Raw genomic sequence first — 15,093 nt, 5'->3', positions numbered from 1 at the left:
GCGCAATAATTCCCAGGGCTGACGTCATCAAGGGGGCGCGGCGCCGACATGCGGGGCCCACCGGTCAGCGGCTCGGGAGAGAGGGAAAAGGGGCGCCGGCAAGCGGGCCCCACTCGGCAACGGCTCAAAGGGGGGTAGTCCACCGTGGTCCGGGACCACGCGGGTGGTCCACCGCCGGTCCACGGGACCGACGGCCCAGATCGCCCCCGGGGTTGATCGGACGGGCGGCGGCGACCCGGCTCGGCTCAAGGCCGGCCGACCGGCCACGGCGATGGCGACGGCGCGCTCGCGCGAACGCGTTGCCAGCGACGGCAACCGGCAGCGGAGGCGACGGCGCAAAGGTGACGCGAAGGCGGCGGCGCTAAGCGGCGGCTAGGAAGGAGAGGGAGGGGAATAGAAGGGAGAGGAAGCCTCACTGAGGGTGGCCGGCGCGGAGGAAGACGACGGCGAACGGCGACGGCAAGCCACCGGAGGACGACGGCAACCGGCGGACGGGCTTCGGGGTGCCCTAAGGAAGGAGGAGAGAGAGATTAGAGAGAGGGAGATGAACCACGGCGGCCGGCATCCATGGCCGAAGGCGGCGGTAGAGGTAGAACTCACCGGAGCGCGAGGGGATGCGAATTCCGGCGACGAATCCCGGCGGAGGAAGGGCGGACGGGGTGGAGTTCGTCCTTGCGAACCCGATGGCGGCGACGGCGCGGTGCGGCGGCGAGCCTAGCAGCGGCTAGCGGCGGCCGGAGCGGCGGGAAAGGCGGCGGCGGGTGGGTGCACGGTGCGGGAGCGATGGGGAGCACGAGGGAGTTCGGCGAAATGGGGAAAAGGAGAGAGGGGACGACGGCGCAGCTTAAATAGGGAGAGAGGGGGCCGGACGTGGCTGGGGGAGGCGGGAATCGCCGGCCAACGTGGGGGAGTGGGGAAGGAGAGAGAGGCGGGATTCGAAAATCGAATCCCGACCATCTCGGGCGCGGGCGCGGGAGGGAGAGAGAGGGGAGTGGGCGCGGGAGGTGCGGCGCATGCGCGGGTGTGGCCGACGTGGCCCGGAGGAGGCGGAGGCGTGGGCGCGGCGGCGGTTGCGGGCGCGGCGGCGCGGGCGCGAGGTAGGAGACGGGCCCGACAGGTGGGGTCCACCTGTCGGCGACCCGAGTGAGAGGAGGCGGGCGGCCGGCCCGCGCGGCCTAGCTGGGCCTTAGCCTTCGGCCGGCCCAGCGGGAGGAGAGGAGGAAGGAGAATGGGCCGGCGGCCCACTCGAAAAGAAAAGGGGGAAAAAGAAAAAGAAAAAGGAAGAAAAGGATTTTCCCTGGAATTAAAATATTGCTTGCTCAATTTTAATTGGTTAAAATTATTTCTAGGGCTCTGAAAATTCCACTAAAAATCCTGTTAGTGACTTTCGACATGTAGAACTCAAGAAAAATTCCACATGCCAAATTCGATTATTATTTGTATTACTTTCTTAGGGTTTTCTCTTGATTTGCACCGACATTTTCTTAGGGTCATTTATAAATTAAATTTCAGGCTTCGGAGGAGAACTGCAGGTTGTGACACTCTCTCTCCCTCACTCTCCCCGCGCCCCCTTGGGCCGCCTCTCCGGGCCGGCCGGCCCATTAGTTCGGCCGAGCCGTGCCTCTCCTCTTGGGCCGCACCCAAGCCGCCCGAGGAAGTCTAAATCATATCCCTCCTTCAATTTCTTTCCAAAAAGGGTTTAATAAATTATTAAATCATTTTTCCTTTAGACAGAAATTCCTTAATCCTTAGAGAATCCATATCTTCTCAACCGCTCCTCCGATTGACTCCGTTCCACTTCCAATAATTCCGTAAAATTGAGATCTATTTAATGGCATTATTATTTATTCTAAATAGGGTCTTTTTCTTGGTCTTTTGTCTAGGTTTTCGATTGTTTGCGTATAGTTGCGGTTATCGGATTTCCGTCAATCGCGGGTTTTCTCGAAGATTCGTGAAGCTTCGTGAAGACCTTGAGCAAGGCAAGTCACCCTTTGACCAATTGCTCCTATAATTGGAAAATCATTATTATTTTGTTTGCAACTTGCATTATTAGAATCACACACTTAATTTGCTTGGCCTCGGTTTGCGTGCCAAACCGACGGACCTACCCAGTAGTTGCACTAATTCCTGTAGGTTGTACTACCCTGATTCCTTGTCGCTCCACCCTTGTGGTACTTCGGTATCCGTGCTCTCTGAGCGCGTATACCTAATATCCTACATACACCGTTGATTGTCGAAAACTTAGGAAATGGGTGATTCGGGATGTCTACGGGCATCATAGACTAGGCTTCCCGAGTGGAAGCGGATTGTTGTGCTGCTGGGCAGCTGGACTCTGGGAGTCCGAGAAAATGAAAAAGGCTCTGGGAGCCGCTTAATCAAGTGAAATGGCTCTGGGAGCCGAGAAGTAATGATCTGACCCGGGAGGTCAGTACATTACCATTTGAGTTGTTGAAAAGCATCTCTTAAGTCGAATCGAGACGCAAATCTCCTTTCGACCCAAACTTAAAAATAAATAAATCACTTAGTGATTTCAAAATGCTTTCAAACAAAAGATTTGCAAAACAACCTTGCCTCTCTTCCAAGCTTGCATTAAACACCTAAATTCCCGTGACTTGCTGAGTACGAAAGTACTCACCCTTGCTCTATATAAATATATATATAGTTCCTCCGCCTTAAAGTGAAGATGAAGTGAAGTGAAGATTAGGGTTTCGTCCTGGTTCCTAGCCATCGCCTGTGGTGTTTGGGTGTTAGTTCGTTGGTTCCGCCACTGCTGCTGTTGTTGGTGTTTCCTCGTCTGTGTCGTCGGTTGCATTCTCGGGCTGTTCTGAGTTGCAACCTAAGTTAAGGTAAATAAGTCCTCTATTTATTTTAAGGATTGCAATGATTCATATTTGTCACCGTGAGTACCAGCGCTATGTCCTAGGACTGGTACTGAGATCGCGGTTTCGTAGGAAGCGGTTCGCGCCGTTTTTCCTACAACGCGCTCCGGTCAGGTGCCGTTGTACGGCGGTGCCGGATCGGGGTGTGACAAATACCGCGGCGCAGCAGAGGAGTCAGCCAATCGACGGCTGTGGTCATGTAGCTTCTCTCCCCCGGCTGCCACGCGCCGCTCCCTCCTCTCCAGTCTCCCGCCGGCTGCTGCGCGCCCTTCCTCTCCCGCTCTAGCCGGGCGGCACACACTGCTCCCTCCTCTCTCGTCTCCCGCCAGCCACCGCTTGCCCCTCCTCTCCCACCGGGTGGCACGCGCTGCTGCCACCTGTCATGGCCAGAGAAAGGAGAGGGGAGAGAGACAAGAGAGAAGGGGGAGATGGGGAGAGAGAGGAGGAAGGAAAGGGATTGATGATGACATGTGGGGTCTACATGGGTCCCACCATTTTTTATTATTTTGGGTTTGAAACTGACATGTGGGTCCCACGGGATTTATTATTTTTCCAAATTGAATTGTCACGTAGGCGCCACGTTAGATGAAGACCGAGTTAAATTAGCCATGCAGGCGCCACGTCAGCCAAAACCACCATCTAAACCACCGAGTGACCTCGTTTGCACCGTTTTTAATAGTTGAGGAACCCGTTGTATCTGTTTTTTTTTTTGTTGAAGGACGAAAATCGAATTCCTTGACAAGTTAAGGGACCTAAGATGAACTTATTTCTATAGTAGAAGGCAAACGGGCTTGTGAAATAGGCCGAATGCCCGTGCATGTGCGATCCAAATGAGAGGAGAACTTGCAGTCTGCAGCAACGGAAAAGTCCATATTGACTCCTTCCACTATACACCCAGTTCAGCAAGCCCATCAAACCAGCCTTGTTTGAATCAGGCCCAAGCAAACCGAGTCGAAACAAGCCCAGTCCAGGACAGCCCATGCAGCAAAGGGCTCTCCCTCCCTGTGGGCCGTGACCGAACCAATTCGGCCCATCTCGACGCAACGGAATCGGCCCACCGCTCTCTTGCATATCAGTTACATTAGATTGTCTCATTCTTGCATTTGCGTGAAGACTCATATGCCCATTACCAGCATGCCATTTTAACACACGCTCAAGAGACAGATGCTAACGATAAATCTGGTTGTTACCTCACTAAACTCCTACCGAAAAGCGCTCCTTTATGTGAATATTAGGATTTGAACCTTGCTGGACTGGAGTTATGCATCGAAGCTCTACCAAGACTTTGAAAGATACTTCCCTGTGCCATATGTATTATGTATTTCATTGTTTAATGAAATGTCCATTATCTAAAAATCTGTATTATGAATTTATGATCAAGATCACAGAGCAGATCACATACTTGTACAGTTTATACAGTCTCATGCACTTTGTGCGAGTAGTCGTGTGCCTAGCAAATTTGCATGCATGCCTGCAGGCTGCAGTGTAGTCAGCTTCCATTCCATCCATTCTGAACTTGCTTGACAAAACCAGATGCATTTCTGAACTTTTATGTGTACAATGATCTCTTCAGGTTACTGGTGAGGTTACTGGCGTGGCATCGCTTTCATGAAAAGGACCTTTCTGGGGACTCAAAATTACCTTTAGCAGTTGACTGATCCACTTAAATTGCTACCTGCTGCGCTGCAGATTCATATCTGAAATTGCTGTTTTGGCATAGCTACTTGTACTGACCTGACCTGTGTGCATTCAGCAGTGACTTCTTTTTTATGCCCAACTAGTAGTGGCCTGATCAGAAAAATCTACCTTTTGTGCATATCTCTCTTCCTTTTGCGAGACATATGCTTTAAACCAAAAAAATTGCACCACAGCTTATCTTTCCAGCAGAAATCAAGCCTATTTTGTCAGGACGTCTTGTTCTGCTATGCACATCCGAATCTGATCTGATCAGCAAAAGGAAAAGTGCATTGGAATTATAGGAGACCATATCAGAGAGAAGACATGGCAAATGACAGAGTGAATCAGACTAACAGAAAAATATTCTGGTGTGTGGAGAACAAAAGGAAAAGACCATTCAAAGATACTCCATCTGATCATAAACAACATATTGTTCTTGGAAATTTTCAAGTTAAACTTTGAACATCACTTGATTTTACAATGAGGTGTACATATTAGTAATTTAAAACAGACAACATTGAGACAAACAAATATGAATAAATATGTTGTACTACTAAACAACCACAACATTGAGACAAACAAACAAATATGAATAAACCAAAGTTTAGCTCCCTATTTTGCCTCTACAATAACAATCACATATGCACCCAGCACCCACACTAATTTAGAAGCTTCTTCATCCATGTAGTTACTACACACAACACCATATAATATTCTAAGGGCAAAATAGTCTTACCCAATAATTTTCTTTCATTCAAGAACATTTTCTTCAAAATGCATTACAATACATTGTCAAACATTGTCGTAGTGTTAACACCGGTATATTACTAATGATTGCGTAGTTTGTACGCAATCATCCAAAATGTCAATTATGAGTCAAGGAGAACCGAAGGAAGTACAAATCATCAATTAATCTCAATTAAGCAACATAATTCAGATCACAAATCAGTGGTATCCACAAATCGATGTACATCCCCTGCTGTCCACATTGCCTCTGCCATGCATGCAAACAAGTAAATATAGTCCACACAAGCCGGCCGACCACACCCTAAATCATGGAAGCTTTATTAGTTAATTTCCTTTAATAGATGCCTTTAACTATTTTATTCATTGGTTTAGTTTAACACTATAAGTGTGAGTTAGTGGTAAGAATTTAGATGGAATTTTGGATAAGACCGGGCACTGAATGAATGTGCTTGGTATATTTTCATGCAACTAGCTTTGGTTGGTTGGTTTGGATCATCACTGCTGCTGGAATAAACAAGATATTGGTGTCTGCCTTGGATCTCTCACCCTGCATATGTTGCATGTGCATGCTTCCTTGTGCTTAGACATGGTACAAGTAAAATAGTACAATTTTTAACTGATGGGGAGTTAACAATTATGCAGATCGATCCGACGTACGGTGAAAGTTCTTTTGGTTAATTAATTAAAACCTTTACTGAACATGCATGAGCAGGCTAATGATGCCCTGCCCATGTTCTAGATCAGTAGATCTCCTTCAGCTGATGAATCCCTGCAGATAGCTTTGATATGATCTGCCATGAATTCTGTAAACAATGCCAGCAATGTGCAAGAATCTAATCCAATTATCCAACTACAAAATTAAATACTGTACATTCCACTGCTCAACAAACGACAGAGGTAAATGTTGGCTTGATGCTGTTTCCAGATTCCAGAAGCCGGTTAATTTCTTCAGAATACAGAGACTGAGGGGCACATGCAGGCAATTACTAACTACAGTTTATCATAGATAATTGAGTAAATTTTAGAGAACAGCAAATTTAATGACCGAATTATCTTTGCAGCTACTTGAAATTTCTTGCTAATGTTACAACACACTGATAGTTTAAGTTTTTGTCTGAAATTTACCCCAGATAATTACTGGTATAACTAAGGCATTCAATGCTGCTTGGCCCTGTTAATTGTAACAGTAGACATCTGCAGTATATGTTGCACAATATAGGGCGTGTTTAGTTCACGCCAAAATTGAAAGTTTTGTTAAAATTAAAATGATGTGACGAAAAAATTGAAAGTTTATGTGTGTAAAAAAGTTTTGATGTGATAAAAAAGTTAAAAGTTTGAAGAAAAAGTTTGTAACTAAAACTCGGCCATAATGCACACTTGCAGTGTACTAGCCAGCTACTACTGTACTAGTGCAAGAAGAAAACAACACATGGAAGCAAGCAGCAGCTGCAGCTGCAGGAGAGAGAGTGGGCCCTGTATGTACACGTCGATCTGTCTCTGACCAGGTGGGCCCACCGGCAGCACAAATCGTCACATACAGACAGCTAGTATATGGCTATGGGCTATGGTGAATTGGTGATTATTATTGTAGGGCACATGCAAGTATTACACACTCCTACGCCGAAAGAGAGGAGGGCATCCGATGTTTGGAGCTTAGCTGCTAGCTAATTGGAGCTTACTGCATGGGTTAAGTTCTTCAGATCAGAGATGTTGCCTTCGTCGTTAACCCTAGCGACAGATCCGGTCGGGTAAGGTTTAACTAGGTTGTTAACTACTATAAGTAGAGCGTATCTTCACCTCCTCGATCAGTGGGATTTTTTTTTTCAAAAAAGTGATTTTTAAACTCCCAGGAATATGCATGCATGCCTGCATGCACGCCCATTTATAATTTCTTAGATAAAGTCCAAATAGAAATATATAAGATCTGAAAAAAAAGAACATACATATATACACACACACACACACACAAAAGTCAAAAAAAATTCGATGTAAATATTAAAAAAATCATAAAAAAAATTACAGTCGTATTTGTAGCTGAATTTATTTTTAAAAATATACAATTGAATTTCTTGCATGTTAATTTGTATAGTGATGAAAGATACAATAATTTTCCTTTCCAACTTTTTGAATAATAAAAATTAACAACTATTTAGATCACAAAGAAGCTAGGAACGAGTACACACATGTCATCGAGAGCTTATTGAAATCTAGCTACTTCCGTGCTAATAACTGATCATAGCTTCGATCGAGTATATGTTGATCAGAAACAGACAGGCACATCACGACTAATCTAGTACTCGACATGTCTCCCTTAAACTCCAACGTTGGGTTGTTATCGTGTACAGGGGTAGATCTAGTACCAAAGTAAGATCTAGTACCTTAATAATGTACCAATGTTGACTACGTGATCGAGTGTGAGACCCATATATATCATGCTTTAATTTAATTACCATCTGGTACTTAGACATATATGGCAATAGGACGAATTAAAAACTCAATTAATAGCCACTCTTTTACAAAACCATGCATGCTTTTAGCATTATGCATGCATGCTTCTGTTACACTTTCAATTAATTAATTACTACTCGAGCTGTTAATTATATACGGCGATTAAATCTTGTCAGTAAAAACGCATCGTGTTTGCTTAATTAGCAAGCGATGAAACGATCCACGACAGGCAGTAGTGTGGGCAAGTGGAGTAGAATTCGATGAGCAGCGCCGTACGTACGTAGCATGTGGCAGTACATATTTTACTGTCGATCAAATGATATCACTACGTGGAGCCCTCGTCACATGCAACGGAACTAAACAAATTAAATTAAACAAAACTGGTTAGGTGGCGCACCTAAACCGTCCGTACTGCACAAGCTACTAATTCCATCCCAAAATATAAAAAGTTTTGATTGGATATATGACACATATCTTAAGACTACAAATCTGTCCATCTTCGTAATACTAGAATATGTCATATGTAACCAGAACTACTTATATTTTGGGAGGGAGGGATGGAGGGAGTACTAAATTTGCTTATTTATTATTTATACTACTGTAGTAATCAATATTAATTCACTCCCATCTCAAATAGATGATGTTTAGAGAAAAAAGTTTAGAACTTAAATTAGTAATGGATGGATGTGAAAACATTAGGATTTGATATGAGTGGTATTAGTACGATAGTCATGAAAAATACGTTTGCGTTGTTATTTCTAATATTTTACATATCAACACATTAATTAATATTCACTCTGTTCTCAAATAGATGATGTTCAATTAAAAAAATACTAAAACTAAAATCATTAATTAATGGATGCAAAAATATTAGGATTTGATGTGTGAAAATTATATTGGTACATATCTCTCATGAAAAACACGTTTACGTAGTTATTTTTAATATTTATATAAATACGTATAATTAGACAAACTACTGATAAAACTTGCCATAAAAAACAAGCACACTAAACACCATGTCAATGTCTATAACCTCTAGTAAGAAAGGGTAGTAATTGATTAAAACCTAGCTAAGATCACTTTTCTTAATTTACTATGGCCGGAACGTGCGAAGAGATAGCCATATATGCAAATTAATGCTAGTAATGCCATATATGCAAATTAATGCTAGTAATCACACTAAACACTATGTCGATACCTATAACTTCTAGTAAAAAAAAGGTAGTAATTGATCACTTTTCTTAATTTACTATGGCGGGAACGTGCGAAGAGATAATTAACCATATATGCAAATGCTAGTAATCAGTACTAAGCATGTTGTGTGGTCCTCTGTGATTTGTACTCTGTGTGTGTGTGTTTTTTTTATACAAGATTTGTACCCTGTGTTGCTGCAGATCGATGACGACGACGATGTCCATTCTTACCGTGGTTTGTTACTGAAAAATTCGCCATTAATATGACTGGATTTAGGAGCTATATAATATATATATATATATATATATATATCGTTGTCTAGGTTCCACGTACGATATGCTCATGGCTCCGTTACTTTACCATAGCACAGAGTATATTAGCTTCCTGCTATATTGTTATATTTTAGACAAGCGTCATTGGACGCTATAAAGTAAAGTTGTTGACGTCTTTAATTTATTTTAGACATAGCTAGCTTGAGATTCAGTGTTTGTACCCTACCAGCTGGCTACCACATTATTTATGCATATATACCATTGTTAATTTGGGTATATATGTGTATGAACTACTATCCTATAATTTATTTTATTCTAATTAACTAGCTAGCGTGCGACCTGTATATTTAATTAATTTTATATGAACGATCCTATCTCTCCAATAATATGGTCGAAACAGAGATTGCAATTCAAGCCATAATTAATCTACGTACTGATGAAGTGTGTGAGCACGTACTACGTACGTTTGTTTCAGCGCTCAGCATTTTCTGCTAATTAATTTCCAACCACCGATTTGGTCAAGGCTTTAGTACCACAACTCCACTATTAATTCCCCCAATATTACAACTGTTCATAATTTGACAGCATGTTGTGTACGTATGTTTCCCTTCAGAAGACCACAGGGTACGTATATATAGTAGCTAGCCTAGCTACCCTGTAAATTTCCAGATGCTAGCTCTCTTGCTGTTTCCAGAACTGTACTGCACCTATACACGCATATGTACATTAATTGTTGTATGTATTTCAGAGTATTACAATACGCTCCTTTTATTTTGACAATTAATGAAAATAGTATACATCTCCGACCTCTACATCGATTGGGTAGAGGTATACATGTCCACTTCATTTGCTCCTTTGGTAGCTCCTCAAGACCGAGAAGCGAGTCAAATATGTATTTCCTGAAGATAAATTAATAAGCCTATATGCCACCTATAATGAAAAGAAACTAAAGCCAATCGACTACCAATTACAAACATATAACATCGTTGTACATAGTATCCTACTACTCCTTGGCTCCTATCATAACATTATAGGCTAACAATGAAGACACCTGGAAGACATAAAAATGACGTTGATCAAACAACGTTGTAAAATTTAAAAAGCTTACTAGTATATAAAAATAAAGTAGCATTTGATATGTGAAAACGATATTAGTATGAATTCTTTCATGTTATTATACTTTTAATATTTTCTATGCGTATACGATTAGGGAAAATAATGTTATACATATCGTTGTATTAACCAACACAAGCACATAAGAAGAGATGGTAAATATATAGGATATTAATATCTTAATCGAATGTTTTTTTCTCAAATTAATCATTAAACAATTATGTTTTTTTATTCTTTTCTAACAAGTCTTAGGCCCTATTTAGGCAGCTTTTTAGCAGCTGTAATTTCTATCAAAATCTCTAGCTTTATTTTTTAAATATTTTAGATTCTCACACAGATTCTAAAAATACTAACTTTTCCATATTCTCACCAGTAGGCTACCTGACCAGCTTCTTCTCAGAGTCTTTAGTTTCCCAAACAGTATGTGGATTCTCACATATTATAAGAACCTAGGAAATAAAGTAGAAACTAAACTAGAAGCTGGAAAGCACATCTCACCGCCGTTGTTGATTTCCACCAGTTGCTTCTTAGAATGTTCAGCTTAAAGAAGAAGGCATAATATATACCACTCCAATCAGCTAATATAAATTAGTCCAACCAAACGTGCATTAAATGATAGGTACGGCCCAACTGATTCATTTTTTTGAAAATAAACAGTACTACTAAATCGATCTATCCATGCAAGATTCAATTTTCTACCAAAATTTTACTTGTGACTGTACATCAACTATATATATGGATCTGAAGCATGCATGCTGCAGAGGGGTTTCAGAAAGTGGTCCTGTACATGAACAATCAAAGAAGAAACAAATGGGGTCTCTCCTTCATACATTTGTTCTATTGGATTAGTTGTCACTTGCCAATTATCCTGCTGCTATGTAGTGGTTGCTCTGCTGCTATCGTTGTTGCTGATCGACCAGAGCGTATTGATTTTGCCCTGAAGACGTCAAAGAAATTTATGTGGAGTAGACCCACAGAAGGATCACACCATTCATTGCAAATGGACTGATTAGTTAAGGTTCCATCTAATTTTTTGTTTGCTTTCATGAAATGCCAAGGGAAGAGTCAAGAATTTGGAGGGAAATGTACTTGAATTGAAATGTACCACTCCAGGATGCATTGAATTTGGGTTTCTCTCCTCACTACGACTGTCTCTCTTAATTTGTCTTGCTAGCTAACTTGACTAGCTAGATGGGGGGACTATACGATAGTACTGCAAAAGCACTATTCCATACTTACTGAGAGCTAAGGTAGAGCTAGCTAACTTATTTGTCTTGTTATGTCTGCATTAACCTAGCTCTCGCTGTGAAGATTAATTATTTGGAGTAATTACCAGCAGATCTCAGGGTAAAACAACAACAATGGCCATGTGACACAAACAGGTTTTGAGGAAGAGAGAGAGAGATAGAAGAAATAAATACTACCAGGTCCATATATAATTAAAACTTGCAGTGTTTTGATCTCAAAAAAAAAAACTTGCAGTGTTTTCTGAATATGAAAGCGTGAGTCAGAATTAATGATGGAGGAAAAATGGCACTGAAACCTATAAAGAGTGCCTGCTAGTATGCTGTAAAATTCTCATCCTGTTTTTCATTCAGATAATACATGCATGTCGCTGCACATCTGACCACCAAAATGAATCACACACACACATGCATCATTCTGTAAAATTGCAGGGAGTAGTAGTTAGAATCAAGGAGTAGCAACAGATTCCGGTGCCCATGTCCCAGCACTATACTGCCACACAGTGCCACTCATGTCTCACCAAACATGTCAGCGTGGCGTCCATATACTCCATTAGTTTCTGCAGGCTTAATCAGGCGATGGTCCGTACGGCCATCCTGCCTTGCAACTTCCTACTTCCTACGTGATCTGCATGCATGCAAAAATTGCCAAACAAAAAAAAATATTATCCTGAACTACAACTTAATGCTCGGTTTTCCTACAAAATTTTCTGGTGTGAAGGTATATAATTCCAAGTTTTTTCGATATTAAGTGTTCGTTAGATCTCCTTTGGAACACTTAATTTTATAGGGTCTCTATAGAAAGCAATTCAATTCGCATAAAAATCATGTAAAATTCAACCATTTTTTTTAAAAAAAGGGGGCCTTAGTTTCCTTCTCTCTTTTTTTCTGTTTAGATAATTTTTCTGATTGATTGGCACTTGATTCTTGTTTTCAGCAGGGCACATGATGCACCATGTATGAATTGCACGAATTTTCAACAAATCATGCCTAGATCTAACTGTATAGGAATTGTGCTTTGGACTCATGCATTTGGAATTCAAAATGTAGCTTGGTGAAAAGTTTGTGTGAAATGTCAGAAAAGGAAAAGTTGGAACACTGATAATGAAAGGAGGCGATGGAACTCGCAGTTGGCAGGTGCAGCAGTGTCCTTGCGGTCGATCGGACAGCAGTGGACGGCTGGGATGATCCGATTGTTTGCCAGTCTGAAAATTATTAGGGTCTCTGGCCCACCTTGCTGATGTGCGGCCCATTACGGCTACAAAGGTCCGGGCCCACCTGGCAGTGGTCCCCAGATGAAAAGCCTAAAGGGAGAGAGAGAGAGAGAGAGATAACTACACGGCCACATGAACTGTACAGCTTGCACGGGTAAAAGCTAACTTTTAACTCCTATTGAAACGTAAACATGTGTGTACAGTAGTAGTGCTACTTAAATTTGCAGGTTATCTTCTCAGCTATCCATTGAAACATAAGGTTTTCAAATTGAAATGGTTGGTGGGTTGGCTTGGTTTAGTTTGAAAACTTGTAGACCGAGTTATTCAATGTAATTTCTCGCTGTGCTTTTCACACATCGATTTGGTGTGGCAACTTGGTAAGTTAGAGCGGTTTTAATAATTATTAAAATGGGTTGTTGAAAGTTATCTAAAGGTCTTTATTTTCTAGATTTTTTTTGTTGGTCTTTTACTCATTCATTTAGCAGGTGAGTGGAATAAGCTTAGCACAAACCCAAACTGATTTATAATATGAAACGGACGGAGTAATGAATATATAGAATTACAAAGAAAAGGGAGTATATCTCATGAAACTTCATATCCTCAAGCTAGCAAAATTTTGTAGGACTTTTTCAGTTTGTTGCTTATACCAGCACTACCAAAAATTGGTAATTCTAAATTTTGTCACATTTTGATATTACCGGATGTTAGTAGTGATGGGATGTATTTGGTTTGAGATCCTAGCAAATTTTAGGTAGTGCTTTTAAGAGTAGAAGTTTTCGGAATTATGGTAGAGCGACATCTTTTGTTAACTTATCAAAATCTGGTAATTGAAAGGGGGCAACAAACTAAACATACCATTAAATATTTGGACATGCATAATGGTCTGTCCAATTCATAGAACTTAGAAAAAACAATTTTCCAAAGTTCTGTACTACTCGCTCTGTTCCAGAATAAATTAATTTAGAATAAAATGTGACACATCCTAATACTAGAAATCTAATCTAGACATAGTACTAATCTAAACATACCTTCTGTTATATTTTTAGCACTAGTCTAGATTTCTAGTACTAGCATGTGTATATCGAATGTAGTAATAAACTAGTAATAATGATGCAATTGATCCCTCCTGCCCTCCAGTAGCAACATTCTTGAATCTAGATGCCGCCTGCCAATCTAGTCATATGAGCTGAAAGCCCATATTAATTACCGCTTGCATTCTGTCCATGCATGCAGTAAAAAATTCCGGCAATGCATGCATCCGTCAGCACGCAGCATGCTGCTCCCGTATTAAACCCTTTCCCTGTGCAGAGAGAGCCCAGACAGGCAGGCAGATCACAGCGAGAAGAAGAAGAAGAAGAAGAAGAGAGAGCCCGAGAGAGTGCGATCTACTCCTCCTCCTCGGCTCGATATATCCATCCGAATTCCAAAGGTGGTGAGGTGAGCTCGGTTTCACCGCTCATTCCTCCCACAATCATTTCCTCCACGCCTTCTCTCTCTCACTAGATGCATATAATTCGGTTGCTTCCTTGCCTTTAGCCATCATCACCTCCATCTTCTTCATCTTCTTGCTAGCTACAAATGAGAGCTTAGCATGTGTAGTGGCACAAGCTCACTCACTCACTCACTGACAGTATCGGTTGCCTAGCTATAGCCTAGCTAGCTTCACTTGACCTAGGTAGATATAGTAGTTCTTTGGCTTCTTGCCTACCGCGTTCTTGGTGATCGTTGGTGTTCTAGCTAACTTCAAATGGGGCTCGAGCTTGAGCTGTCGTCGGAATTGGCCGCGCTCCGGCCGATCCGGGTGACGGCGGCGGCGGCGGCGGCTGGGAGCGGCGCCGCGACAGCACGGCCGGACGACGCCGGTGTGCCGGAGGAGAGTGGGTCAGCTACCGTGCGGCAAGGTGGTGGTGGTGGTGGTGGTGGCGCGTCGGTGTCGGCGGCGGCGGCGGCGGTGGTCGAATCGTCAGATGGATGCGTCACTCCGACGTCGGCCGGGAGCGCGCTGCGGCCGGCGACGGTGTGCCCGCCGGCGCCGCGGAAGCCGAGGCCCGCGGGGAAGAGGATGACGAAGCGCTGCTGCTGCGGCGGCGGCGGCGGCGGCCGGCCGCGGCGGCCGTTCTTCCCGGTGCCGCACGACCTCGCCGCCGTGTTCGTGGCGCGCGCCCCGGCGGCCACCACCTCGCCGCCGTGCCCGCCGCCCGCCAAGAAGATCCGCGTCCACGCCGTGGGGTGATCCGTCTCGCTCGCCGTCGCCGCTGAACGACGACGATCTCGCTAGATCACCTTCGCGTCGATCTGAACGCCA

The 15,093-nt window shown here is 43.0% G+C and overlaps 1 protein-coding gene across 1 annotated transcript in view; it reads left to right on the top strand.

The window, feature by feature from the left end:
- The first annotated feature begins 14,218 nt into the window (after positions 1 to 14,218).
- LOC4341735 (uncharacterized) overlaps positions 14,219 to 15,093 on the top strand; it is a 1,184-nt gene continuing 309 nt past the window's right edge. Inside the window, exon 1 of the mRNA XM_015787087.3 lies at positions 14,219 to 15,093. This exon is cut by the window's right edge and continues 309 nt beyond it. Coding sequence (XP_015642573.1) covers positions 14,536 to 15,021 — 486 coding nt within the window. The 5' untranslated portion in view covers positions 14,219 to 14,535 and the 3' untranslated portion in view covers positions 15,022 to 15,093.

This window comes from Oryza sativa, chromosome 6 (genome assembly GCF_034140825.1).
Source record: "Oryza sativa Japonica Group chromosome 6, ASM3414082v1".
Classification (NCBI taxonomy): Eukaryota; Viridiplantae; Streptophyta; class Magnoliopsida; order Poales; family Poaceae; genus Oryza; species Oryza sativa.
The sequence above is the reverse complement of the archived record's forward strand: the minus strand, read 5'-3'. Positions and strand labels throughout refer to the sequence as shown.